Source organism: Berghia stephanieae, chromosome 12, assembly GCF_034508935.2.
Source record: "Berghia stephanieae isolate SIO BIC M18660-M18661 chromosome 12, UCSD_Bste_1.3, whole genome shotgun sequence".
NCBI lineage: Eukaryota > Metazoa > Mollusca > Gastropoda > Nudibranchia > Aeolidiidae > Berghia > Berghia stephanieae.
Genome location: NC_088371.1, coordinates 1,655,947 through 1,683,631, shown reverse-complemented (window position 1 = coordinate 1,683,631; position 27,685 = coordinate 1,655,947). Strand labels below are relative to the sequence as shown.

The following is a 27,685-nucleotide window of genomic DNA, read 5'->3' as shown; positions in this document are numbered from 1 at the left end:
ACCTTTAACTAACCCTAATAGGAAAAACAAACACCCTAACACCTTTATCTAGACTTATAACGAACCCGAATAGAAAAAAACAAAAAACAAACCGAGGACTGCTTTGCACTAACTTTCAATACTTCACAAATCAAAATGGCGGCCGAGAATCTAAACAATGATCAAATTAGGAAATTTTAAAATTTCACAAATCTATCGAGGTTTGTTCTAGAGTTTTTAAAAGGCTTCTATATGATGACAAATTTAATAAATTTAATAAATAAACAACGCCTGACAAAAGCTCCACGGTGAAAATACAAATTTAAAGAAATGCTAGCACGAGGAGCTTTGGGAAGGCCTCCCAATTTTTGGATCGATTTTATGTAAGCTTGAGGCGAGAGATCACAAAAAGGAGACGAATGAGAAGATGATGTTGATGATTGATTTGATAATAAAATTCCAATTACACGATACTATACAACTTTCACTAGTCTATCAAGTTTTGTTCTAGAGTTTTTAAAATGCTACTAACTATAATATATTGACAAATTGAATAAATAAACGCATGACAAAAGATCCACGCTGAAAATATGAAAATTCTAATTGAAAGAAATGCGAGCACAAGGAGCTTTCGGAAGACCTCCCGATGGATAAGTGAAAGTTTAAAATTAAAAAAAGGGAGGCCTTCTGAAAGATCCTACATCCCCAGTATTCTTATTAAAAATGTTCTAGTAAGGAGTTTGGGAGGGGGAAACTTATAAAAAAAGTCTCCCCCTCCCAAACCCCCTACTAGAACATAATAAAAAAAGGTTTCCCTGTTAAAGTATGTAACCTCATCTTACAGTATGATTATTGTTTTACTATCTCATCTACTTGTATTTACTACGGATTCACTTACCCTCACTAATGGAACTCTTCTTTCCACAGAAACCAGTTTAATGTACTTTCACTTTTTTCAAATAAAAACTTCCTGTTCTATTTTAACCTGAAAACCATCAGACGTCTTTTGTTACCTTGTATTCATTATCCTTATTATTTACTACTTTCTACAAGCCATCCGTGCTATTATTATGGCATCCTTTACAGGTAATGTGTCCAGCCACAGGAATAAATTATTATTCAACGGTGATGAGCGATACTTCGAGCTGTGGGAAGTAAAGTTTTTGGGATTTATGCGGATAAGAGATTTACACACAGTATTTGCCAACCTAGACGACCAACATGTCGAAGTTGATGACAACAAAAATGCTGAATGTTTTGCCGAACTGATGCAAGTGTTAGATGACAGGTCCTTATCCCTGAATATGAGAGACGCAAGGGACAACGGCAGAAAAGCGCTACAGATCCTCAGAGATCATTATTTACCAAAAGGTAAACCGAGAGTTATTACATTATATACTTAACTCACGTCACTAATTAAGGCTGACCAAGAATCCGTTACGGACTATCTGCTAAGAGCAGAAACTGCTGCTGCATCACTTCGTGATACTGGTGAGACCATCAGAGATAGCCTTCTAATCGCTATGATTATCAAAGGATTGCCTCCAAAATTCAACTCGTTTACGGCCGTCATTACTCAGAAGGACAAAGATCTAACGTTTACTGAGTTCAAAATTGCCATCAGAAATTATGAAGACACCGAAAAGTTTCAACGATCTGACACATCCATCATGAACGTTCAACTTAGCAGTAACAGTAACAGCCATAGAAAAGGTAGAAATCATCGTTGTAAAAGTACAACACACGACACCGCCTACTGTAGGCGTAAAAAAACCCATTCACGCCCACAAAGTCGTTTCTGCAACATCTGCAAAACCTCATCACACGACACAAAGTTCTGCCGCAGACTCAAGTCAGCGAAATCTGTTAACGACACAGAATCAAGTTCATCAACGCAATCACCTCGCAATAACTACTGTTTCAGTTGTGATGCCAATCCATCACATTCACATACTCATCAAATCAATGCGCTCCTAGTCGATAGTGGGGCAACGGTCCACATCGTCAATGACCAACACAAATGTGTTCGATTCGAAGAAAATTTTAACCCGGCCGACCACGTAATTGAATTGGCCGATGGCACCAGACCGTCAAATATTGTGAAAGGCAAAGGCGACGTTGAAATTTCCCTCCGGGATACGAAAGGAATTGACCATAATGTTACCCTTAATAATGTTTCATTCGTACCTTCATTCTCACAAAGTATTTTCTCTGTAAAAGCTGCAACAGAAAATGGTGCAACTATAAAATTCGCCAAAAATGATGCAACCTTGTCAACCCATGATGGTAAAGTTGATTTTAACATAAAAAGAGACGGTCATTTGTATTTCATAGACAGTGTGACAGCAGATACACAAGGTGTTCGTACTTTACAACAGTGGCATGAAGCCATGGGACATTGCAATATTCGGGACATTTTATCATTAGAGAATGTAGTCGAAGGTATGAAAATCACTGACCGTAATGTAAAATTTAACTGTGGAACTTGTGTGCTAGGGAAAATGACAAACAATGTAAACCGAAAACCAGATGCAAGATCATGCGAAATTCTAGATAAAGTTTACATAGATTTAGCTGGACCCGTCGAACAAAGTTCTATTGATGGACATAAATATGCTTTATGCTGTGTAGATGACTATTCAAATTTGACTATGGTTTATTTTATGAAGTGTAAAAGTGATGCTATTGAAGCCATGAAAAATTTTCTGGCTGATGTAAGGCCTTATGGTAGTGTAAAATGTGTCTGCAGCGACAATGGGGGAGAGATTATCTCTAAACAATTCAAAGCCCTGCTCACGGATAACAAAATAAAACACGAATTATCTGCCCCTAATTCCCCGCATCAGAACGGTACCGTTGAACGGGCATGGCGTACCCTGTTCTCGATGTCTCGGTGTCTATTGATTCAATCAGGGCTGCCAAAATGTCTGTGGACGTATGCCGTCATGGCTGCGGCCTACACCAGAAACCGGTGCTTTAACCAAAGAATCAAATGTACCCCTTTCCAATTATTCACAAGAAATAAGCCAAACATTGCCAACATGCAACCATTTGGGTCGACATGTTATGCCTTAGTTCAGAACCCCAAGAAACTGGATGATAGAAGTAGAAAGGGAATTTTCATTGGGTTTGACAAAGGGAGTCCAGCACATCTGGTCTACTTCCCTGAATCAGACACTGTTTCCAAAATAAGGGTGGTTAAATTCGCCAAACCTGAAAATAAAGACAGCATTGTGCCTGTACCAAGTTGTACAAATGTAGAGCAAGTCTCAGATGATGACTTTGTATTGCCCGATAGAGCAAAGAGGGATACCCCTCGACCTGCACTTTCTTCTGCAGATGACTGTACGCCCACAAATGAATTCGAACCATGTGAAAACATCACTGACCCTACTGGTAGTGATGGCAACACCAGCTGTAATGCTGAAGCAAAAAGACGAAGATCACGCCCAAAACACTTGGATGATTAGTTTATTGATGATGAGATTGATAACCATTTGAATTGTATTATCCATTATTGTTATAATGTTTCCAACTTGCCTTTACCTATGTCTTACAAACAAGCCATTACTGGCAAAGAATCTGAAAAATGGTCAAATGCAATGAATGATGAAATGACAGCCTTGGAAGAGAATGACACTTTCGAGTTAAGCCCCCTTCCTCCTTGAAGATCAGCTATCGGCGGTCGTTGGGTTTATACAGTAAAAAATGGTCCTAACAATGAACCAAAGCATAAGGCCAGATTTGTTGCCAAAGGCTACTCCCAAATGCCTGGAATCGATTATCATGAAACATTCTCTCTCACCGCTCGCATTACATCAATCAGAACCATGACACAAATCGCAGTTCAGGACGAACTTACTATCCACCAGATGGATGTTAAGTCCGCCTATCTGAATGCACCCATTGATTGTGAGTTATATGTCGAACAACCTGAAGGTTACACAGTAAAGAGTAAATCTGGTGAAAAGTTAGTTTTAAAACTAAAGAAATCCCTCTATGGCTTGAAGCAAAGTGGAAGAAACTGGAACAATTTATTACATTCCTTTCTGAATGACCAGGGATTCACCCAAAGTCAAGTAGATCCATGTGTCTACACTATGCACTCAGAAAATGATATGACAATTATTCTATGCTATGTTGACGATATTCTTTTGATGTCTAAGTCAGATACTACCTTGTCTCAGATCAAAGACAAATTGAATGAGATATTCAGAATGAAGGACCTAGGTCAAATATCAAACTTCCTAGGCATAGATTTCAGTCATGAAAATGGAGCTATTATGATGAATCAGACAAACTATTTGAATAGATTACTTGTCAGGTTTAACATGCAAGATTGTAAGCCAAAATATACACCTTGTGATTTAAATATTGACAAATTTGAGAGTGATAATGCTGAAGAAACTGATGAGACACTATATAGAGAAATAGTTGGTGGACTAATCTATGCGATGACAAGCACAAGGCCAGACCTTAGCCTTATCGTTACCAAACTCTCACAGCATGTGTCTAAACCAAATGCTCGCCACATGACACTAGCCAAACATGCATTATGATATGTGAAAGCAACAATCAATAGACAATTGATTTTCAGGAAATCAGAAAATTCCCTCAATCTGAATGGTTTTTGCGACTCGGATTGGGCAAATTCTAGAGACAGAAAAAGCGTCTCTGGCTACGGTTTCCAATTAACAAATGAGGGACCTCTGATTTCATGGAAGTCGAAGAAACAAAATACAGTTGCTTTGTCTACCTGTGAGGCTGAATATGTATCATTAGCACTGGCCACACAATAGGGCATATTTTTATTGGCACTTTTTAATGATATGACCAATGTGAACTCAAATGTCTTTACGATGAATTGTGACAATCAGTCAGCAATAGCGCTTGCTAAGAACCCTGTACAAAGTCAGAGGACTAAACATATTGATATCAAGTATCACTTCCTCAGAGATATGGTACAAAATGGTAATATGACCATCATGTATGTTCCTTCAGAACAGAATATTGCTGATGCTTTGACAAAACCCATGTCTAGAGTGAAAATTGAAAGATTTGTATCTGCAGCCATGTAATGACTAGTATTGGTATTATTATTATTATTATTATTATTATTATTATTATTATTATTATTATTATTATTATTATTATTATTATTATTATTATTATTATTATTATATTATCAGTTTCATATTTTTGCTAATTATTGTTACTGAATATGACCCAATAGTTAAACCTTTATGTACCTACTATTACTGCTGTTAATCATGTAAATATTACTTTAATTTGGATGGTATCTTTTATACCTCTACAAGTTAGTGTTGTTTAAATCAACAGTAATTTTCATTTTCAATGAAAAAACTTCATCCATCCATTACAAGAACATAATATTAACTATTACTTAAGCTTATATTATTAAGTAGATTACTACCTTAACTATAATCATTTTTATTTCCTTTATTTTCCTTTTTTAAATTTTACTTATCATTTGGACAAAGCTGAGTTTAAGGGGGTGTGTTAAAGTCTGTAACCTCATCTTACAGTATGATTATTGTTTTACTATCTCATCTCCTTGTATTTACTACGGATTCACTTACCCTCATTAATGGAACTCTTCTTTCCACAGAAACCAGTTTAATGTACTTTCACTTTTTTAAAATAAAAACTTCCTGTTCTATTTTAACCTGAAAACCATCAGACGTCTTTTGTTACCTTGTATTCATTATCCTTATTATTTACTACTTTCTACAAGCCATCCGTGCTATTATTATGGCATCCTCTACATTCCCCCCTCCCAAACCCCCTAATAGAACATTATAAAAAAGTTTTCCCCCCTCCCAAACCCCCTACTAGAACATTATAAAAAAGTTTTCCCCCCTCCCAAACCCCCTAATAAAACATAATAAAAAAGTTTCCCCCCCTCCCAAACCCCCTACTAGAACATAATAAAAAAGTTTTCCCCCCTCCCAAACCCCCTACTAGAACGTAATAAAAATGTTTTCCCCCCTCCCAAACCCCCTACTAGAACATTATAAAAAAGTTTTCCCCCTCCCAAACCCCCTAATAGAACATTATAAAAAATACAGGGGATGTAGAAGCTTTCGGAAGGCCTCCTTAAAAAATAACTAACCATAATAGGAGAAACAGAAACCACTGGACCTTTACTACGGCCTATTTATGACTAACCCTATAGGAAAAAAAGATCTTTCGACCTCGAGCTAACCAATAGAAAAAAAACTGGGAAGCCTTCCGAAAGCTACCCGTGCTATAGGAAATAACCCAAATATTCATACTCCCTTCATTTCTTGTTCATATCAATCCAAGTGCCTGCTCCACTCACTGTTCTGCATGTTATAGATAAAAGCCACACATAATAAACATAATAAAGTGTTATCATACCTTCGATTTAACCAGACGTGTTCAATAGTGTCATAATATTTTCTTTCATAAAACACCGGAAATTGAGTACGCATTCTTATATCATGTGTACTCCCTGTGAAGAAAGATCTAAATTACCACCAACAAATAAGATTATCTACACGTGGATTGATATCCATACGCAGGTGATGCAGACATAATCTTTAGAGAGAGCAGCTATAGATAGAATAAAGTTGACGTCAGTCGAGTCTTTGTTATTTTTTTTTGCCATCCACGTTTATGAATAATTCTCACTAAACTGTATTATGCAGCCTATAAAAGTTCATGATTGCACAGAGTTTTGTGTGCTGGTCCGTTATACTTCCGGATGGCAATGTTGTGAGCTTCTTAGCCAAGCGCACACTATCTATACTCCTCGAAGTTAAAATTCTGTGGCTGTCACACAATTCTCAGCAAGCGTCATTCAGACTGCGAGGCTTACTACACTTTACTTACCCACTGTGAAGGAATAAAGTGTCGTCAATAGTTTTTCAGACCTTCTTCACGATGGTGTAGTAGTAACCACCGTGATTGCCAGAACTCGGTATTCTGGCTGTAGGTCTCCATGGCTAGGATGGGTCCAGATGGCCGCTGATCACGGAATTACTAAGTTAAATCTATTAAATGATTAAAGTATAAAAATATAGATTACCTTGCTTTGGTCCAGGGAATGAAATTGTTGAATCGGGTGTGTGTGTCTGTGTGTGTGTGTGTGTGAGAGAGAGAGAGAGATAGAGAGAGAGAGAGGGAGAGAGAGGGAGCTCTGCTAAACTGACCATGACCTACGAGTCTGCTCCACAGATGCTGTCGGGTGGGTTGAGTGTTGGAGCGACAAGCTATGATGATCCACCGAAGCGGATGGTCGCCACCAAAGTGGGGTTCTCCATTTAGAGATCTAAATGGGCATCGTCACCTCATCTAAGGCTAAGCGAGAATCTCCAAAGACATACGAATTGTCGACGGGCATCTCCATATTGCGTCTATGTCTCTATATTAGGCACATATTGGCATCTCCATATTGCGTCTATATCTCTATATTAGGCACATATGGGCATCTCAATAGCATAAATCTACTGGCTATCTCGGGCATGGTTCCCGGCACGTGAAATACCTTAAGTACACATACCTATTATGTATAGAAAATATCAATCGGTAGCAGTAGCTGGAGAACCGATAGTCAGTATTCACAATTGGATTCAATAGTCTGATGTCACGTCGCCCAGGGAGAGGGGACGGGATTCATACACAGGAAGTAGGAACTCCACTATAACAAAGAAAGTATTGGAACATTTCGAGCCCACTCTGCAATGTGAGCAATGACCTCGAGCATATGAAAGTGTAATATAAATAATCGCCATTGAAGCTCTTCAGTCTTTAAGTCAATCATAAGTTTTAATCGGGGAAAATCTCGGCAGGACTTTTATTGCTAATTCACAAGTTAAATGAAAATAACTTAAAAATGATAAAACACACCCGATGTTAATATTTGATATGTGCTCTCTGTTATAAGTCGATACAAGTTATATTGCATTTTTATTTTATTTGTTTTCCGCGTCAATTTGTTTACTGTTGTGCTGACGAAGAGTTTGTTCCTAAAACCTCCATTGTCTGTATTGTTCCCATCCGAATCCTCTCCATTTTCACTCTGTCGTCAGTTAGACTCACGCTTAACCAATTAAATGTCTAACTCTCAAACCTGGGACCTCAAGGATGACTTCTCGATATCCCAGATTTGAGAGTTGTTTTTTTTCCGAGTTGAAGGTCATTTAAATCGATCGATATTTGAACGAGGATCGAGTTTTCTGGGCTAAATTTTTAAATATAGGTCTTTCCACAGGACAAAAGATAACTGGTTACTGTATACTATCACTGTCGTGAGTGGGTCTGTCTTTACTAGGCGCCTGGGTTGTGGTGAACTCTACTTCGTAGGTCGGTTCATTTCTGGCAGGTGCGTCAGTGTCCGGATGTAGCAAATCCCAAATCAACTTGGTCCAGAAATAATTGACGTCCGGTTTGAGCACGCAGTAGAAAATGAAGATGAAGAATCCTTGGAACGTGTTAAATATCACGAAGAGGTAACTGAAAACGATATGACCAGATACAATGGCCAGGATTCCAAAGATCCACGCCATGCCCAAGAGAGATGCAAGGGCCACTGCGCCTTTCAATTGCTTGATTATCTTGCTTTTGTTTTCAGGTATCAGGTTAGCATTTGACAATCGTATTTGGAATTGAATAACGGTAGCAAATATGACATAGTTAAAAAACATGAGTAAACAGGCTGGTAGAATGAATGCATAATAAATGGCGGGTCTTTTGATCCAACATATGTTGTCGTATATAAGATCGTAGTTCTCAAATTTCTGAACTGAACCGGTGAGTAGGACAACGAAAAAGGGGATTCCCCAAGATATAAGAGAAAAGATGAATATGTAATCTCTCTCAACGTTGATGAAAACTATAACGATTCCCATGTACAAGTAATAGGCGTCACATGACATCCATAGGAGGGCAGAAAGCATGAAATAGTGTAAAGACATCGCTATACACTTGCACAAAACTTGGTTATGAGCATCCGAGTAGATAAGCGAGGCGTTTACCATAAATGATACATTCACCATCAACAAGGCAGCGCAGATGTTCATCAGTATGATGGAAGGTTTGTCCATGCGCAGGAAAGGAAACATCCAGTACGTCAAAAGAGTGACTGCAAGCGTGACGGCAGACGTGGTGCATCCCACCATGGACAAAATGCTCAGAAGTCTATCGTGTTTTAGGACAGAGTCATCGACTGCCATCATGAGGGCGAAGCTGGTCATGTGATTACAGCTGCACGTCAAGAACGTTTTACCCGACTCAAAAGTCGTACAACCGTCACGTTCCCACGTCCCTTCGCCTTCAACAGCGGGAACCCAGTAGACGCATCGTTTAGACGCTTTCTGAGCGAGTTGTTGATGGAACGTTAAGGTTATTTCATACTTCAGGTTCTTCATCGAAATCCCAGGCACTTCGGCAGAAATTACCCTGCTGATTATTTTGCAGTTCGCTTTTCCTTGACACGGCCCGAAAAGCGAGTGGTCTTTAAAGATGGCCACGCTTAGCCTGAACTTTGACCTGTCTGCCTGGAGTAGAGATTTGCCGATGTCATGAAATGGAATATGAACATACGCCATGCCACTTTCGTCTGCGTTATAGTCCGTCATTTTCACGTTCATCACTACGGTTAGTTTGTCATCGCCTGTCGATATCTTATCATGAAATACAACGCTCTTCCATTTTCCCAGTTCTTTATTATATCCACCGTAAACGGAGAGTGCAACATCCTTGGACGAGTAAACGAAACGCGAGGCGTCATTCAACGGAATGTTATTCGCCACTCTCATGATGCTAGTGCGAAGGACTTCCCGGCTTTCGGGTTCTAATTCCTTGATGCAGCAGTCGGTGATTTTGGAGACGACGCTTAGAACGGATTCACCGATTATTTTGCTTCTTCCGGTCGGAGTGATACGACTGGTGATGTTGTCTAATTTGGACAAAATATTCCGTGACTTCAAGTATTCGGAATCTAGGGTTACACTTTCTTGAATCGCTTGGTCCACGTCTTTCACAACACTCGTTAACTGATCGTCGAAGCCTGAAAAAATGAAATAAAACTATTTATTTTGGTTTTAATTGAGGTTTTATATAACATAATATTTACTAAACGTGCTCAATTAATACGCTTTACAAAAGGTCCATGACAAACAGCAACATTGTTGAACAAGAGATGACACCATCGCATCTTCCAGGGTTTTCTCAGCCAGCCTCACATATTATAACAGTTTACTACCACACACTTTAAAAAAAAAAACAAAACAAAACAATACAAAACATTTATTTAAAATTTTGACCAGAAAACTCGTCCTTCATATATCGATCGATTTAAATGACCCTCATCAAAATTTTAATACGTGTTTTGTTTTGTTTTGGGTTTTTGACCAGAGTACGGCCAGAACTTACCTTTTAGAATCACCGTGATTTCCGAAGTCTCTCGGGTTCCATCATTCAGAGTTGCCGTGCAGGAAACTTTCTCTGGCTTGAAGGGTTTCAGAGACACCACCATGATCTGTTTGACGAAATTCCTTTGTCCAGAAACAGTTTGCCCTGAGCCAGACGATAGCCTCAAGTCTTTGACGTTCCCTGTGTAACCTTTTAGAAAACAGTTGACATTGAACGTTTGTTTCCGGGTCACGATCGGTTCAGTGGTGATGCTTTCATATTGTCCTCGTCCTATCCCGAGAAACAGGACGGGTCGAGATGCACAGGGAACTGGAATTCGTGAACAGATAAAAACAAATAACAAGATATGATTGAATAGTGACCCACCAACGCAAAGTGGTGTTATGATGAAGTGTTGATAATACTAAGAATGAAATTGATAACTACTGATGATATGAAATTCTTCGTCTTCTTCTTTTTCTTTCTCCTCCTCCTCCCCCTCCTCCTCCTCCTCCTCCTCCTCCCCCTTCTTCTTCTTGTTCGTCTTCCTCTTCCTCTTACTATCATTATTATCATCATCATCATCATCATCATCATCATCATCATCATCATCATCATCATCATCATCATCATCATCATCACCATCATCATCATCACCATCATCATCATCATCATCATCATCATCATCATCATCATCATCATCATCATCATCATCATCATCATCACTATCAATACCATAATTCCACACAATTATTGATTATCATCCCCACCGTCACATGAGTATTATTAGAATGGCTCACCAGATGCCTCACAGATGTAAGGCAGTCGTTCTGTAGCATCCTTAGAGACCCATTCCCGGCCGTCACACCCCCCAAGGGTAACACACTTCCCTGGCCCTTGAGAGGGGTGGCCATCAAGCCAGTTACTATAGTCATCCGATTTCTGTTTAAAAAAATAAGAAATAGTGAGGTTAGGTGGTCTTGTGGTTTGATACTCGCTTTCGGATCTGAAGGTCCTGGATTCGAGCCTTGCTCGGCAAATAGTTGAGTCCTTGGAGAAGGTTCTTTACTCACTTTCTCTCACCGTACTCAGGTGTAAAATGAGTGCCTGGCCGCCAACAGCGTTGTATCTGTCCAAAAAAATAGTAATATCGCCTAACAGGCGTCATGTCCCGTCCTATAATGTTGCTGTTGACCAAGGAATCCTTGTAAAGCGCTTTGAGCACGTTTAGTGGATATTGCACTATTTTAAAAAATATTTTAAAATCTCAAAGTTCCAGGTTTGGAAGGTATTTTGTATTTTTAAAATTTTTTTTTCTGGGGGCCCCGATAGATCAGTTGGTAGAGCACTCGCTTCACACGTAAGGGGTCCAAGATCGATCCCGGGTGCAGTCGAGATTTTTTCCTGACTCCCCTCTCTACCCAGCAGAGTAGAATGGGTAGCTGGGTCTGTTAGATTTGGCGGACAGCACTCTGCGATAGAGTAGTTCCTATCCAAATTATAACAAGCTATTGTCCGTTTCACGCTATATAAATCGGGATCAACTCCGGCTCCATGGGCCCAATGGTTCTGAAAGACTATTTTTTTTGGTGGTGGGGGGGGGGGTTGTTTGTTTGTTTGTTTTTTACTTTTTTATTTTGTTTTGTTTTTTTGTTTGTTTGTTTTTAAAAAAAATTGTTGTCAAGATGAGGGTCATTTAAATCGATTGATATTTAAAGGACAAGACATCTGGTCAAATTTTCAAATATGGGTTTTTCCAGAGTACGGCAGCATTGGATTCAATAGTCTGACGTCACGTCCGTCCAGCAACCAGCAGCATGGTTCTACTAAACAAAGAAAATCGGTACTTTTTATTCTTCATGCTGACTAGAACTTTTTCACATGCCATGTCATCAGAATGTATAAAAGTCAAAACATGATCAGATTTATAATGTTTTTCTCGACACACTTTTATGCTCGTTGGAGAAATATTTCATAAGGGCGTCCGCCATTGTTCCGATAGTTTAGAGCCAGTTACTAAGTTAATATGCCTCATTACGAGGGAAGTGACGTCACGACTGAGTAAGCTGAGAGAATGTGAGTAAAGAGTTTTTTCCAAGGACTTAATTATGCGTCCAGCGAGGCTCGGACCCATGATTTCCGATCCGAAAGCAGGTGTCATACCACTAGAACACATAGCCCGGCATCAACTTTAAGAAGTACCTCGCATGGTCTCAGGTTTAAATAATAATAATAATAATAATAATAATAATAATAATAATAATAATAATAATAATAATAATGATAATAATAATAATAATAATAATAATAATAATAATAATAATAATAATAATAATAATAATAATAATAATAATAATAATAATAATAAATGGCATTTATATAGCGCTTTACCCCGTTGTCACAGGCTCTAAGCGCTTTACAGAGATATAAAACAAAACATATTACAATAAGACAAGTTTGATGGAAACGTGATACGAATTCAATTTAACAACAACAAAATATGAAAATAATATTGCAACAATATGACGTAAATAGATAAAACTTTAAGCGAGATTTGAACGTTGTCAACGAATCCGAGCATCTCACGTGTGATGGGAGAGATTTCCAAAAATGGGGGGCCGAAAATTGACAAGATTGCTCACCTATTTTACGCAATGGCTTAGGTTTGACAAGGATTGACTGGTCATTGCCTGACCTCAAGTTTCTATTGGGGACATATATGTTTAGAAGGTTTTTAATTTAGGAGGGACTGTTGGTGCTCAAGGATTTGTAGATAACAGGAAGCCAATGTAACTCACGGAGAAGGAGAGTTGCTGACGGGTATTTTTCGTTATTGGATACAATTGCGTTATTTTGAGCTATCTGAAGTTTGCTCATTTTGTCTTTAGCTAAATTCGCCCAAAGGGAGTTACAATAGTCCAATTTAAACAAAACAAGGGAATTAATCAAAAGTTCCGCTATATGCTTCGGTATTAAATTACGAATTTTCCTAATTTTTTTCTTCATTTCTATGTACATAGATTGTATGGTGTTATTCACGTGGCTTGTCATGGAAAGATCTTTATCAATGATGACGCCAAGGTTTTTTGCTTTATTTGAAAATTCTATTGTGCTATTTCCGAGAGTAATAGGTGATTTATTTGCCTGTTTAATGATACTCGGCCTTCCACACATTAAAATCTCAGTTTTACTATCGTTTAATTTTAACTTATTATGGTACATCCAAGATCTAATCTCATTAAATCAGCTCGTAATTCGTTGTATTAAGAACTGTAAATCACACTAGAAAGGGGCTGCATATACACAGTAAAAAGGACAGGGCCAAGAACAGAGCCTTGTGGCACTCCAAAGTTTAGTAAAACTTATTCTGACTGAACACCATTCACCACACAGTCTGCCATCGATCCTGTAAATATGATGTAAACCATTTAAGGGCAATTCCTTTTATGCCGAATGTATTTTCTAGTCTTCTTAACAAAATGTCATGGTCAACGGTGTCAAAGGCATCTGAAAGATCTAAAAGGCATAATGCATTGATATTGTTAGCATCAGCATTATATAACAAGTCACTAAAGATTTTAAGAAGCGCCGTTTCAGTATTGTGTTGATGTTTGTAGGCTGACTGAAAGGGTTGTTCCAAACTGTTGTTCTTAAGATGAGATGTTAATTGTGTAAGGACTACCTGCTCCAAAAGTTTTGACAAAAAAGGTAAATTTGATACAGGACGATAATTGTTTAATATATTGTGGTCCAGTGATGGTTTCTTCAGAAGTGGTTTGGCGTGGGCACTTTTTAAACACGATGGAACTTCGCCAGTCAGTATGGATGTATTTATGACTGATGTAATGGATGGTAATAATGTATCGATGGAGCTGGCCAAAAGTTGTGCTGGTAGGGGAACAAGGTCGCAGAATTTAATGGGGGCTTTTTTAATCAACACTTTTATAAAACTAGGTGAAACTGGTTGGAACTTGTCTAAAGAGGTACCACAGAATGTATTTGTATCTAAAAAGTGTTAATGCCGATCTAGTTCTGAACGAATGTTATGGATTTTGTCTTTTAAAAAGTTGACAAATTTGTTTGGCAAGTCTCTTTGATTGACTGTAGATGGTAACGAAGTGCATCTTTCACGTCCAAGTAGATCATTGCAGATGTTAAATAATTGTTTGCAAGATTTAGACGTTTCGAGTTTTGAAAGAAAATACGTGGTCTTTGCTTTTTTTTATTGTTGTCTTCTAGGCATGAAATGTGTTCTTGAATATTTCACGATGAATCGTAAGACCTGATGTTTTCAGCAGTCTGTATGCTCTCCGAAACTTCGTTTAGCTTCTTTAACGTCCGACGTATACCACGGAGCATACTTGCGGTTGGTGACGGTCCTTGTTTGGAATGGCGCATGTTTGTCAAGCGTTTCGAAGAGACAACTATTCCACTGGTCTGGAGAAATCATTGGATTTTAAGTCAGTTTTGTTTTGAAATTGTCCATATTAATCCCTTTGATGTTTCTGGTTGATGCGGCATGGTTTTGAAACGTCAAGATTGAAAGAAATGAGGGTGTCACGGTAAAGGTTGTTCACAATTATCTTATTAAATTTTATTTTATTAAGAACTGAATTCATCTCACTCCAGTTATATTTCGGTAGGCTTAGATAAACTTTACCTTCTAATATTAGATCGTCTTTCCTTTTATAGCCTTCCCTCGAATTAATTTCTAATTAGTGAATACTTTTCGTTCTACATTCTGTCACGTAGCCACTTATTATAAAAGCTGATAGGTCTAACATTCGACACTCACTTCTCTCCACAATCTATGCCGGACGGCCAGTCGCTCTATTCCTTATATATACTGGAAGATTTTTATCTTTTGGGACTTTGTAGATATTATATCTACACCATTAAGACGCCGGAGCATTTAACTTTGATTGTATAATCTTCAAGGATCAAACCCGAGCCCGCTGTCAAAGAATTACACAATAACCCCTTACCAATTGCCTGGAAGTGGAATTTTACGAGTCCAATCCTGTTATCAGAGGAATAGATCATCCAAGCCCATCAACTGCCTGGAAACGTAAACTTACGAACCTGACATATTATCATAAGTTACGTAATATATTCATATCTCTATTTGTAACTGCCACGATCACTATTTATCTCTTTTAATTAAATTTCATCATTATTTTTATTTCATTGTAAACAAATCGTTAATTGTTTTTCATTTATAGTAACTAGTAAATTCTGGGGCCTCATTCTACATATATCTTTATGCATAGTCGAGTAGCTCTTTACTCACTTGAGACCATGACATTTTGGAGGGGACACATATAAAGAATTGAATTTATTTAGTTACATATATCTATTTCATCTAACTTTAAAGTTTAAATTGTAAAACTCTTAATTGCCCCACTTGATCATATTTTAATTGAACTCCCTATTTACAGGATTAATTTTTTTTTCTTTTTCATTTCTTCATTTAAATGGAATAGCAATTTATCCATTCATTCTTTCATTCAAATTGAATAGCATTTTATTGATTCATTCCTTCATTCATTTATTCATTTATAAATTATTCATTCATTCATTGTTCATTCATTTATTCATTCATTCATTCATTCATCCAATCATTCGTTTATTCACTCATTTATCCAATCATTCATACATTTATTCCTCCCTTCATTCTTTCATTCATACATTATCCATTCATTCATTCATCTATTCACTCAGTTTTTCATTCATTCATTCATTCCTTGTCCACTTTGTTATTATATCACTCATTTCATTTTGTTGTTTGCCTCATTCATGAATTGTTTTCAATATGTTTACATTCCATAACGATTCATTCACCTATCATCCAATCACTCAGTGTTGTGAACACATTTTGTAGCTATTGTAAATCTTACGATATTTTATTGTTTTGTATTTCAGACATCACTGTTAAACACTCTTCAATGCCTAATTACAATTGTTGAACAACCATTGAACAAGAGAGAGGTCCCAGCCACGAACTGAGTTGGTAAATATATCCTTCATTATTCTCTTTTACATGAGTTGGGCATCACATAGTAACTATAGACATCGTGACATGTTTTGCATAGTGATTTGTTTTAAATGCATTTTTGGCATATTACTGTTACCGAAAACCACTTATATATTATGTTCTGAAAAGTGAGTCTTTAAAAACTAAATAATAATAAAAGGAGTCTACTAGCCGTCGTGTTATATTTAGTGATAGATAACTTGGGATTATTTTGGCATCCTATTATTGTTATCACACTCTAGATTATTAGCGTCATTGCGAATAATTGTACACAAACTAACGACGAGTCACACACATTGGTGATACATTTTTCGTAGTAACATAGTTTAGAGTACACGCGATTGACACATTGTTATTGACACAAGTCATAATAACTCCGCATTGTATTGACACATTGCTTTATAAGATATAACGATAAAAGGCATCAAATTCAACATACATAATAAGTTGAAATAAGAGAGAGAGATTTCTAAAAATAGAACAGTTCATTCCAGTAAGTGTAAATAAATAAAACAGTCAGTAACAGTATCCTGTCAATATAATATATATAAAATATCGTAACTAATTTATTGCAAAAATGGAAGCATATAAAAGATACTTAAGTCTCGCAAAGGACTTAGAAATACCCCAGGAAAGAATATTTTCATGGTGCGAAGAGAAAATAAAAGAAGAAAAAGAAGAAAGAATTCGTAGAGAAGAAAAAGAACACGAAGAAAGAATTCGTAGAGAAGAAAAAGAACACGAAGAAAGAATTCGTAGAGAAGAAAAAGAACACGAAGAAAGAATTCGTAGAGAAGAAAATGAAGAAAGAACACGTAGAGAAGAACGAGAAGAAAGAGTCCAAGAAAGAGAACTAAAAGGACAAATAGCTTTAGCAGAAGAAGAAACCAAAAGGACCCAAATGATGCTGGAAATTGAAAAAACAAAAACCGGTCATGAAAGAAAACATAATAATAGTGATGAATTTTTCGTGAAACTTCCACACATGCCAACATACGATGAACGCTCAGACTGTCTAGAATCCTTCTTACACCGATTCGAAGTTCAGGCTAAAGGTTATCGTTGGCCAGAAAGCAAATGGGCCACAGCCTTGATTAACTGCTTATCTGGGGAACCGCTAAAAGTTTTCTATACCTTAACAACTGAAGATGCAGATGATTATGGTAAAATTAAAGACGCTCTACTAAAAAGATTTAGATTAACGGAAGATGGTCCCCAGGAAAGGTTTCACACTGCAAAACCGGAAAGTGGAGAAGACTTTAATACATTCGTGAACCGAATTACTCAATTTCTAAATCTGTGGCTTGAGTTGGCAAACGTAAAACAAGACGACTTTGCAGGACTTTACTATCTCACGCTGAAGAATCGAATCTATCAAGCTTGCAACCCAGATTTAGTCGCATTCTTTAAAGAGAGAAAGCCAGAAAACTTGGACAAATTAAAAATCTACGCAGAAAACTTTAACAGCGCACATCCATTGACACCCCTTAGCAGAACATTGAAGGAACCATACGACGCTGCCGCTGCTCAGAGTCCAGGTACACCTAAAGTTCAGTACTCAAATAGAACGAGCCGATCAATCACTCGGAACACGCAAGTGAAACAGGATGACCATAGTAACAAACCATGGAACAAACAGTTCAATAGAGACCATAGCCGATCCTATCAAAACAAAACAAGAAATAGCACTGACAATAATACTGAGTATAAGAAAACCAACAAACCTATAATTAAATGTCAATATTGTGGAATGAAAGGCCACACAGCAGACAAATGTTACAAAATCGTGAGATATCCAAAAGAAACTGCAAATGCATCACTCCAAACAAGTGTAAACAATCAGACACGAGTAATGTCAGGAGAAAATATAAATGTGTATTGCGTGAAATGTATGTCACTTTTAACACAAACTCACAAGTCAGGATCGCTATTTTTTGTGAAGGCAAAGCTAATGGAACTGATTGCAAAATATTGAGAGACACAGGATGCAGTACAGTAGGAATAAAAGCATCTTTGATCAGTGACGAAGACAAAACTGGAAAAACGGTACAATGCATCACATTCAGTGGCACAGTCGAAACCTTTGAAACAGCTAATGTGTACATAGAAACCCCATACTATACAGGAATAGTGGAATGCTGTATACTTCCCAACCCCGTCGCTGATGTTATTGTTGGCAATATAAAAGGTCTTAAAGACAACCCAACAGATGTAAAAGAATGGTCATAACCCAAGAAACAGCTTGTCTAGCAGAAACAAGAAAGATGACTAAGACAACAGAGAAGCCAATGACTATTTCTCTTGAACCACAACAATTTGACAGGAACAGGTTCATTGAAGAACAGAAAAAGGACCCGACTTTAACATCATATTTCAATATCGCTAACAAAGGGACGAAATCAAAAGTTGAATACATCATTGAAAAAGATATTCTGTTCAGGTTACATAGGAAAAGAAACAAAATAGCTAAACAACTGGTCACGCCGAGTATTTACAGAAACAAAATCCTTGGAATAGCGCACGATTCAATAACTTCTGGACATCTTGGGAGCTCTTCCACATTGAAGAGAATATCCGAGAATTTCACATGGCCTGGAATTACTAAAGACGTCCGAGAATATGTGAAATCTTGTGACACATGCCAAAGAAGAGTCGCAAAAGGCAGAATACCGAGATTGCCATTAGAGACAACCCCAGTTATTAAAAAAGTTTTTCAAAAAGTTGCAATTGACATTATAGGCCCTTTAACAAAATCAGATAGAAACCATACACACATACTGACACTAGTCGATTACGCAACCAGGTGGCCAGAAGCGATAGCATTGAAATCAACTACATCGGATCACATAGCTGAAGCATTGATGACAATTTTTACTAGAATAGGCATACCAAATGAGATACTGTCGGACAATGGACCCCAATTTACATCACATATGATGCATGAAACCATGAAACTCATGGGAATCCAACACTCATTCACAACTCCCTACCACCCCCAAGCAAATGGCCTTTGTGAAAGATTTAATGGCACTCTAAAGAATATGTTAAGAAAAGTGTCAGCAGAAAAACCAGATGGGACAGATACTTACCAGCAATCCTATTTGCATATAGAGTAATACCCCAAGAATCTACAGGCTACTCCCCATTTGAGTTGATGTATGGACGATCACCTCGCGGCCCGATCAATATAGTAGCCGACATTTGTAAAGGAAATGAGGAGGACAATAACGAAATTATGTTTGCTTACGAATATGTAAGAAACCTGAAAGACAGAATAGAGGACACGTGTAAGCTAGCACAGGAATCCGTCACTAAAAAAGCAGAGAAATACAAGGAATACTCTGATCGCAAAAGCAAATCAAGAAAATTTGAGATTGGTGACAAAGTACTAATACTCTTACCCGATGACTCGAGTAAACTTTTAGCTACATGGAAAGGACCATTCAAAATAACAGCAGTAAAATCTAATGTTAATTACGAGATTAAAATTAACAACACAACAAAGACATTCCATGCAAATACGCTAAAAAGATATTTTGATAGAGACATAGTGTCGCAACCTATGTTTACTAATATCGAAGCTTCAAATGCAGGATTGATCATACCGTTGGTCATGGGACACAGACACCCGAGACAGAAAAACAAACAAAAATCGCACAATTGCAACCACCTAAGACAAAAAAAGAAGTACGCAAAGTACTTGCGCTCCTAAATTTTTACAGGAAATACATTTACAACTTCGCGCACATCGCGACACCGCTAACAAATCTGACAAAGAATGGGTCACCGAACAAAATTGTTTGGACAGAAGCGTGTCAGAATAGCTTTAACCAATTAAAGGCATTACTCTGTTCAGAACCAATTCTTAAATTACCCGACATGTCAAAAGAATTTGTTGTAAGAACTGACGCGTCTGATAAGGGCATCGCAGGTGTACTATTACAGGAGCACGAGGGAACTCTAATGCCTTGCTTATATGCAAGCAGAAAATTATTGGACAGAGAATCACGATACTCTGTAATAGAGCGTGAAGGACTGGCCATCGTCTTTGCTTTAAAGACATTCAGCAGATATCTACTGCTAAAAGAGTTTGTGGTCGAAACGGACCATAAACCACTCACGTACGTAAGAAATAACAAAATGAATAATAGTAGAGTACTAAGGTGGAGTCTATTTTTGCAAAATTACTCTTTCAGTATCTCTCACATACCAGGCTGTGAAAATATTCACGCCGACCTACTTTCTCGATTAGTGTAAACACGTGGGAAGGGTATAACTTAACCTCCCATGCATACTGTTAGTTACCTCGCAAATTATGCCAAATCAGAACGCACAATTTCGATAATTTTATTTGTAAACATGATGACCCAACTTAATGTAACATTGAGTATTGTTTGGATATATATATATACCATACCCATTCATGCTTTGGGAAATCTTCTCTTTATCTATTATTGTTATGAATTTTCACTCATTTATGATTAATAATTGAAATGTCAATATTCCATTTACATTTTCATTCATTTCATTCAGTAAATTACCTTCATATCATCCACTTAAATCATGCTTCATTGCCATCACTATTGTTTATCACAATGATTTGTAATCACAATCTTTCATTGTTATTGTCACCCATTCATATACCTACGTTAATATAAACATTTCCATGTCTAGTTAATAAATAATTTAATTGTAGCACAAATCATAACAATGGATTAATGCTAGAGTATCATGATAGTAAATTTACTTCCGTTTGTAAAATCTATCTTTCCCATAATGGTTAAAGAGTATATTTTAAACGTGGGTGGGGGGTGTCACAGTAAAGGTTGTTCACAATTATCTTATTAAATTTTATTTTATTAAGAACTGAATTCATCTCACTCCAGTTATATTTCGGTAGGCTTAGATAAACTTTACCTTCTAATATTAGATCGTCTTTCCTTTTATAGCCTTCCCTCGAATTAATTTCTAATTAGTGAATACTTTTCGTTCTACATTCTGTCACGTAGCCACTTATTATAAAAGCTGATAGGTCTAACATTCGACACTCACTTCTCTCCACAATCTATGCCGGACGGCCAGTCGCTCTATTCCTTATATATACTGGAAGATTTTTATCTTTTGGGACTTTTGTAGATATTATATCTACACCATTAAGACGCCGGAGCATTTAACTTTGATTGTATAATCTTCAAGGATCAAACCCGAGCCCGCTGTCAAAGAGTTACACAATAACCCCTTACCAATTGCCTGGAAGTGGAATTTTACGAGCCCGAGCCTGTTATCAGACGAATATATCATCCAAGCCCATCAACTGCCTGGAAACGTAAACTTACGAACCTGACATATTATCATAAGTTACGTAATATATTCATATCTCTGTAACTGCCACGATCACTATTTATCTCTTTTAATTAAATTTAATCATTATTTTTATTTCATTATAAACAAATCGTTAATTGTTTTTCATTTATAGTAACTAGTAAATTCTGGGGCCTCATTCTACATATATCTTTATGCATAGTCGAGTAGCTCTTTACTCACTTGAGACCGTGATAGAGGGAGTGGTCCGAAAAGGGGAGATAATCGACGATGGCGATCGAATTTTTTTGAGTTTAAAGAGTTTTTGCTAAGATGAGAGTCATTCTAATCGATCGATATTTAAATGACGAGTTATCTGGGCAAAATTTTTAAATATAATATAGATAGTATGCGCTTGGTTAAGAAGCTCTCAACATTTTTGCTATCCGGAAGTATAACTGACCGACACACAAAACTATGTGTAACTATGAACTTTTATAGCCTGGTTAATACATTTAAGTGGGAATTATTCATAAACGCGGATGGCAAAAAATTAAAAGAAACAAAAACAATTAAAAAACAAAACAAAACAAAACGAACAATAACAAAGACCCGAGTGACGTCAAGTTCATTCCATCTATGCGTGCTTTGCTTTTCCCAAAGTACGAGATTAAATCTAATTGGAAGACGAGAGGCCTTACCAGCGGTGTTCCATCTGGCCAACGATATTGTGGGAAAAGCAGGTTTTCTAATCCGATCCAAGGCGATGTGATGCAGCCCATTTCGTCCAACTTGTCGGCCCGAGCGGCCAGAGGGTTTAATGGTGATTCTATGAGCACTAGAATGGCCAAAATAAAAAACAAAGTAATTAACCCTCTCCTTACCAACTATATGGGGGCGAAGTGGCCGAGTGGTTAAGGCATTGCACTGTGATCAGGATGACCCGGGTTCGAACCCCGCTTCAGTTACTTTCGTTTTTTTTCCTTGAGCAAGATTATTAACCCTCAATTTGCTCACTTGGACAACATGGGTGATTCCTGTTGACATCAGACATCTTGTTTGATGAATTATCTATATTCCTTCGTGGAATGCCTTGGTGACGATATCTTATGATATGCAAAAGGCATAATAATAATAATAATAATAATAATAATAATAATAATAATAATAATAATAATAATAATAATAATAATAATAATAATAATAATAATAATAATAATAATAATTTCCAACTATTTAAATAGCAATGTGAAATTGAATGCAAGCTTCAATTTAATTACGGAAACAGAACGGACGTTTCGGGTTTCCCCTTTATCAAAGTACAGGCTGAATGAAATTCATCTGTAGAATCTCATTCATTCTGTTTTTTGATAAAGGGGAAACCCGAAACGTCCGTTCTATCTGTTTTCGTCATTAAATTGAATGAAGCTTACATTCAATTTCACATTGTTATTTCGAGCTTCGAGCAGCAACATTTACATGACCAACTAAGATATATAGAAAAATCGTCACATTCGCCACAGCGTACATAACGATAAGTTTAGTTGAGACGGTATCCAGTTCCTGACACCCGCTGACCCGGTCACGTGAGCGGTCAATCACCGAGAGGAATTTACCTAACGGGGATTGCCGTTTCACTCAATTTAACAATGTTTTGTTTTAGTGTCTGTAAGACACCCATATTGAATGAGTTGAAATATCACTACTTGGTATAGAAGTTTATATTTTCTACTTTTACTGTGTTTTATTTTTTTCATAGTACTACTAGCTTTCTCAATATAAGTTACCAAAGTACGGTAACAAATTACACAAAAAATATAGTAGGTGCAACATTTCAAAAATTAGAGGAAAAAAACACGTTGCTATGGATTTGTCTGAATTTTATGTATTATAAGGACAAGATGTAAATACTTCTCCTCACCAAAAACGTATTTGTCTTCAACAAAAATATATCCGCTACGAGCATTCAAACTCGTCAGTGTAGTTTGGGGCTGGTCTTTAACTGCATTGCGTTGATGACAAATCGCATTTTATTCATATCATTGATAATGCCGGATGCTCTTTTTTCCAATTTTGCTGTTGTTTGGTGACAGGTCTCTGTGCCTTGTTCTCCAAGAAGTCTAAGTCCAAACTTATATTGAGTGATGTGTGGTATGCAGTGGTACTCAAGGAGGTGTGTTTTGGGATTATTTTGTTTGGAAAATATTTTCTGTATGTATCCGTGTAATGTTTTATTGCACTTTGAATTGCGTCTGCTTTGATCAATTTTGTGTGTGAAATAAAGCTGTGCACATGACTATAGTCCTTGTTTATATTGTCGAAAATTAATCCAATACTGCAAGCGTCGTCAATGATGAGTGGGTCGTGGGTGCAGTTCTTTGTTTGTTGGATAATTGGAAGTGTGAGTTGCGTGTCGACTTTTTCTTGTAAATATTTGTGGCAGTGGTTGCCAAAGAATGACCTGCTGTGGTAAGCCTGTGGTGTAATGCGGCATTCTGTCCAATTCAGAAGCAATAGGACCATCCCTGAGGGTGAGTGGCTCGTGCATGAGATTTGAAAGTCTCTCCTCGTTTCGTAGTTTGTTGTTATATTCTACTCTGTCGATATCAAACATGAAAGTGCAACCCGTTTCAAGGTTGATTTATTTATTATTAGCGTCTTGGCAATGAGAAAATACAAAGAAGCTAATGAATCATGTGTTCCATGTGCTTTAAAATGTGTACTTTTTACACATAAATTATGAGTGTGTTCCTTGCTTGTCCAATGCCGTGTCAGTCCCATAGACTACAAGAATGTCATTAGAATAATTTGAACATTTTAATGGTTTCTTGCGGGCACGTTTCTATTTCTGTGTTAAACAAATCATACAACATGTCCTACATAATGAATTCACTGCTTGGTTATGACTTGCAGTTGTGTGGTCCATGCTGTAAGAGAAAATTCAAAATTGACTGAGCGATGTAAGCAATGATGTAGTGAATTAATGAATAAAATGAGTTTTAAAACATTCTGTATTACTTCTCATATCCATGCATACATAACAGCGTACATAAAATTTGGAAAAAGAAAAACCAAATACTTCACCCAATTTCGTGAAAGAAAGGGGGAGCAGGAAAATTCTAACAAGCAGTTGAGCTAAGTTGAGGCCCAACACACAATGTCATTTAAAATTAAACATTAGCAAGATAATTTAAATTATGCAATTTAAAAATCAAATTAACTCATCATTGAAAAAAATAGAAAAAAAATATAATCAACAATAAAACCGGAGCGAAATATTACGTTTCAAGAACAAGGCTAAAGAAGTAATATCATTATTACCTGACCTACCGCGGAAAAATAATCGTTACAAAATAATGAAAACTGAAGAGTAAATGAAACTTACCTCATTTTGTAGTAAAACTTGTGCCTTGTGAATCACACCAAAAAAAAAAGAAATTTATAGCAACGTTTTTTTATAATCTTGAGGTAATTACAAGTAATTTTATTTAAATGTTATAGAAAAATAGGTGAATTTGAATCACGGCTTGTGGAATAAGTACTAGAGGTATTGAAATAAAAATTGGACCGATGGAAAGAGGAGGTCTGCGAGAATTCTTTGCATTTAGGGGGAATTGCATTGTCACGAAGATCGTGAGGTTAATTGGTACGGAAATCATCCATTGGTATCACCCAATGCACGTCAAATCTACGCTCTGGGAATTGATACCGGCTGACCGCTGTTGACCCCGGTTACCTGTCGGGCGAGGTTACGTCGGCGCTCGGAACAGCGGGAAACTAAACGGTCAGATTTATAGTGCAGTTTAAACGCCGATACGATGCAACCAACATTTTTCCCATGAAGATTTCTGTTGCACATCAAAATTTTGAGTAGATTTTTTTGGTTATAGTTATCAAAACTCAATGCTGTGTTGTACAACTTGTTTTCCTGTCATTCCTCATGAGATGGAGTTTTAACCCCCTTCGTACCACCTACAACAAAATCGTCACATTTGTTACGACACAATATACATTTTTTCTTATTCAGATTTAATTTGTACATCTCAATGTTCTTTGTTTAATTAATAAGAACATAAAGTTGTTTTGTAGAGAGATTGTTTGAGTCTAAAAATTCAATTTTTCTGCTGGGTAAGCCTGCCATTTTGGGAAAATACTGAAAATCATCGGTAAGGAGAGTTTCAAAAAGTCCATTTTTATGTTGGATGGAATGACGTTTTAGGGAAAATATGGAAAATTGTTGGTATGCAAAGAGTTCAAAAATAGAAGAAAAAAAATTGAAATTAAACGTAATCTAAACTCCCTAATTCGGCGTCCCGCGCGGTAGCACAGTGGGTAGAGCACTCGCTTCACACGAAAAAGGGATCCAGATCGATCCCGGGGTAAAGTCGAGATTATTTTTTCCAACCCTCCTGTTCACCCAACAATAAATGGGTAACTGGGTCTGTTAGATTTGGCGGAAAGTACTTTGCGATAGACTAGCGTCCTATCCAAAGGGTATCAACCAATTGCTATTATCCGTTTCACCCTAATGAAACCGGGATAAACTCCGGCTCCATGGGCTCTGAAGGACTACTAAAAAAACAACAACAACGCTCTTGCAGCGATGTGGTCTAGTGGTATGACACTCGCTTTCAGATCGGAAGGTCCTGGGTTAGAGCCTCGCTCGGCGCATGATTGAGTCCTTGCAGAAGGCTCTTTACTCACATTCTCTCACCGTACTCAGGTGTAAAATGAGTACCTGGCCGTTAACAGCGTTGTCTCTGTCAGAAAAAATTGCAACATCTCCTAACAGGCGTCATGTCCAGTCCTAAATGTTAACTGTTGCTGTTGGCCAGGAATCCCTTGTAAAGCGCTTTTAGCACATTTAGTGGATATTGCGCTATATATAAAAGCTAAATAAAAAAAGCTCAATTTTTCAATCCGGGAAAACAACACGTGAGGGTGGATCATTATATTTATATGTACAAATTATTCACGATCCTCAGGTCTTTCGGATGGAACAACAACAGACCTGCCTGCTTGAAAATCTAAAAATTCGTCCGAAATTTTGTCCGAAAGATTTGTAACATCGCCCAACAGTAACAGGAGTCATGTCCCGTCTTCCTACATGTTAAGTGTTGCTATTGGTCAGGGACCCCTTGTAAAGCGCTTTGAGCACGTTTAGTGGATATTGCCCATTATAAAAGCTCGATTTTTTTACACGCCCAGAGCCTGCATGATATAGCGGGAAAAGCTGCACTTAACAAATGGGCATTATTATTATTATTATTATTATTATTATTATTATTATTATTATTATTATTATTATTATTATTATTATTATTATTATTATTATTATTATTATTATTATTATTATTATTGTTATTATTATTATTATTATTATTATTATTATCATTATTATTATTATTATTATTATTATTATATTATTATTATTATTATTATTATTATTATAATTCTTCTTCTTCTTCTTCTTCTTCTTCTTCTTCTTCTTATTATTATTATTATTATTATTATTATTATTATCATTATTATTATTATTATTATTATTATTATTATTATTATTATTATTATTATTATTATTATTATTATTATTATCATTATTTTTTATTATTATTATTTTTATTATTATTATATTATTATTATTATTATTATTATTATTATTATTATTATTATTATTATTATAATTATTATTATTACTATTATTATTATTATTATTATTATTATTATTATTATTATTATTATTATTATTATTATTATTATTATTATTATTATTATTATTATTATTACTATTATTATTATTATTATTATCAATATCATAAACACCAGCAGAAATAATCATGAAGTAAAATCTAAATGTCACTGTCAATAATTAGAGCGGACTAGCAGATTATATGTATCACGCATCACGTGAATGTCACGTTAATGTTACAATGTACGCATCATGTGAATACTACAATTAACGTATCACGTTAA

General features: G+C 36.5%; 2 protein-coding genes across 3 annotated transcripts in view; both read right to left on the bottom strand.

Moving 5' to 3' along the window:
• The window catches only part of LOC144957854 (adhesion G protein-coupled receptor L4-like), a 31,590-nt gene extending 23,927 nt beyond the window's left edge, over window positions 1–7,663 (bottom strand). Inside the window, exon 1 of the mRNA XM_078889325.1 lies at window positions 7,176–7,663. The gene's annotated coding sequence lies outside the window, so the exon portion shown is untranslated. The remainder of the gene's footprint in view (window positions 1–7,175) is intronic.
• A 109-nt stretch (window positions 7,664–7,772) lies between these two features.
• Window positions 7,773–27,685, bottom strand: part of LOC144957853 (adhesion G protein-coupled receptor L4-like) — a 30,221-nt gene continuing 10,308 nt past the window's right edge. For both annotated transcript variants that reach the window (XM_078889324.1, XM_078889323.1), the window contains exons 4-7: window positions 22,414–22,550; window positions 11,178–11,319; window positions 10,399–10,707; window positions 7,773–10,033 (exon numbers count right to left, since the gene is read on the bottom strand). In XM_078889324.1, coding sequence (XP_078745450.1) covers window positions 8,253–10,033; window positions 10,399–10,707; window positions 11,178–11,319; window positions 22,414–22,550 — 2,369 coding nt within the window. In that variant the 3' untranslated portion in view covers window positions 7,773–8,252. The remainder of the gene's footprint in view (window positions 10,034–10,398; window positions 10,708–11,177; window positions 11,320–22,413; window positions 22,551–27,685) is intronic.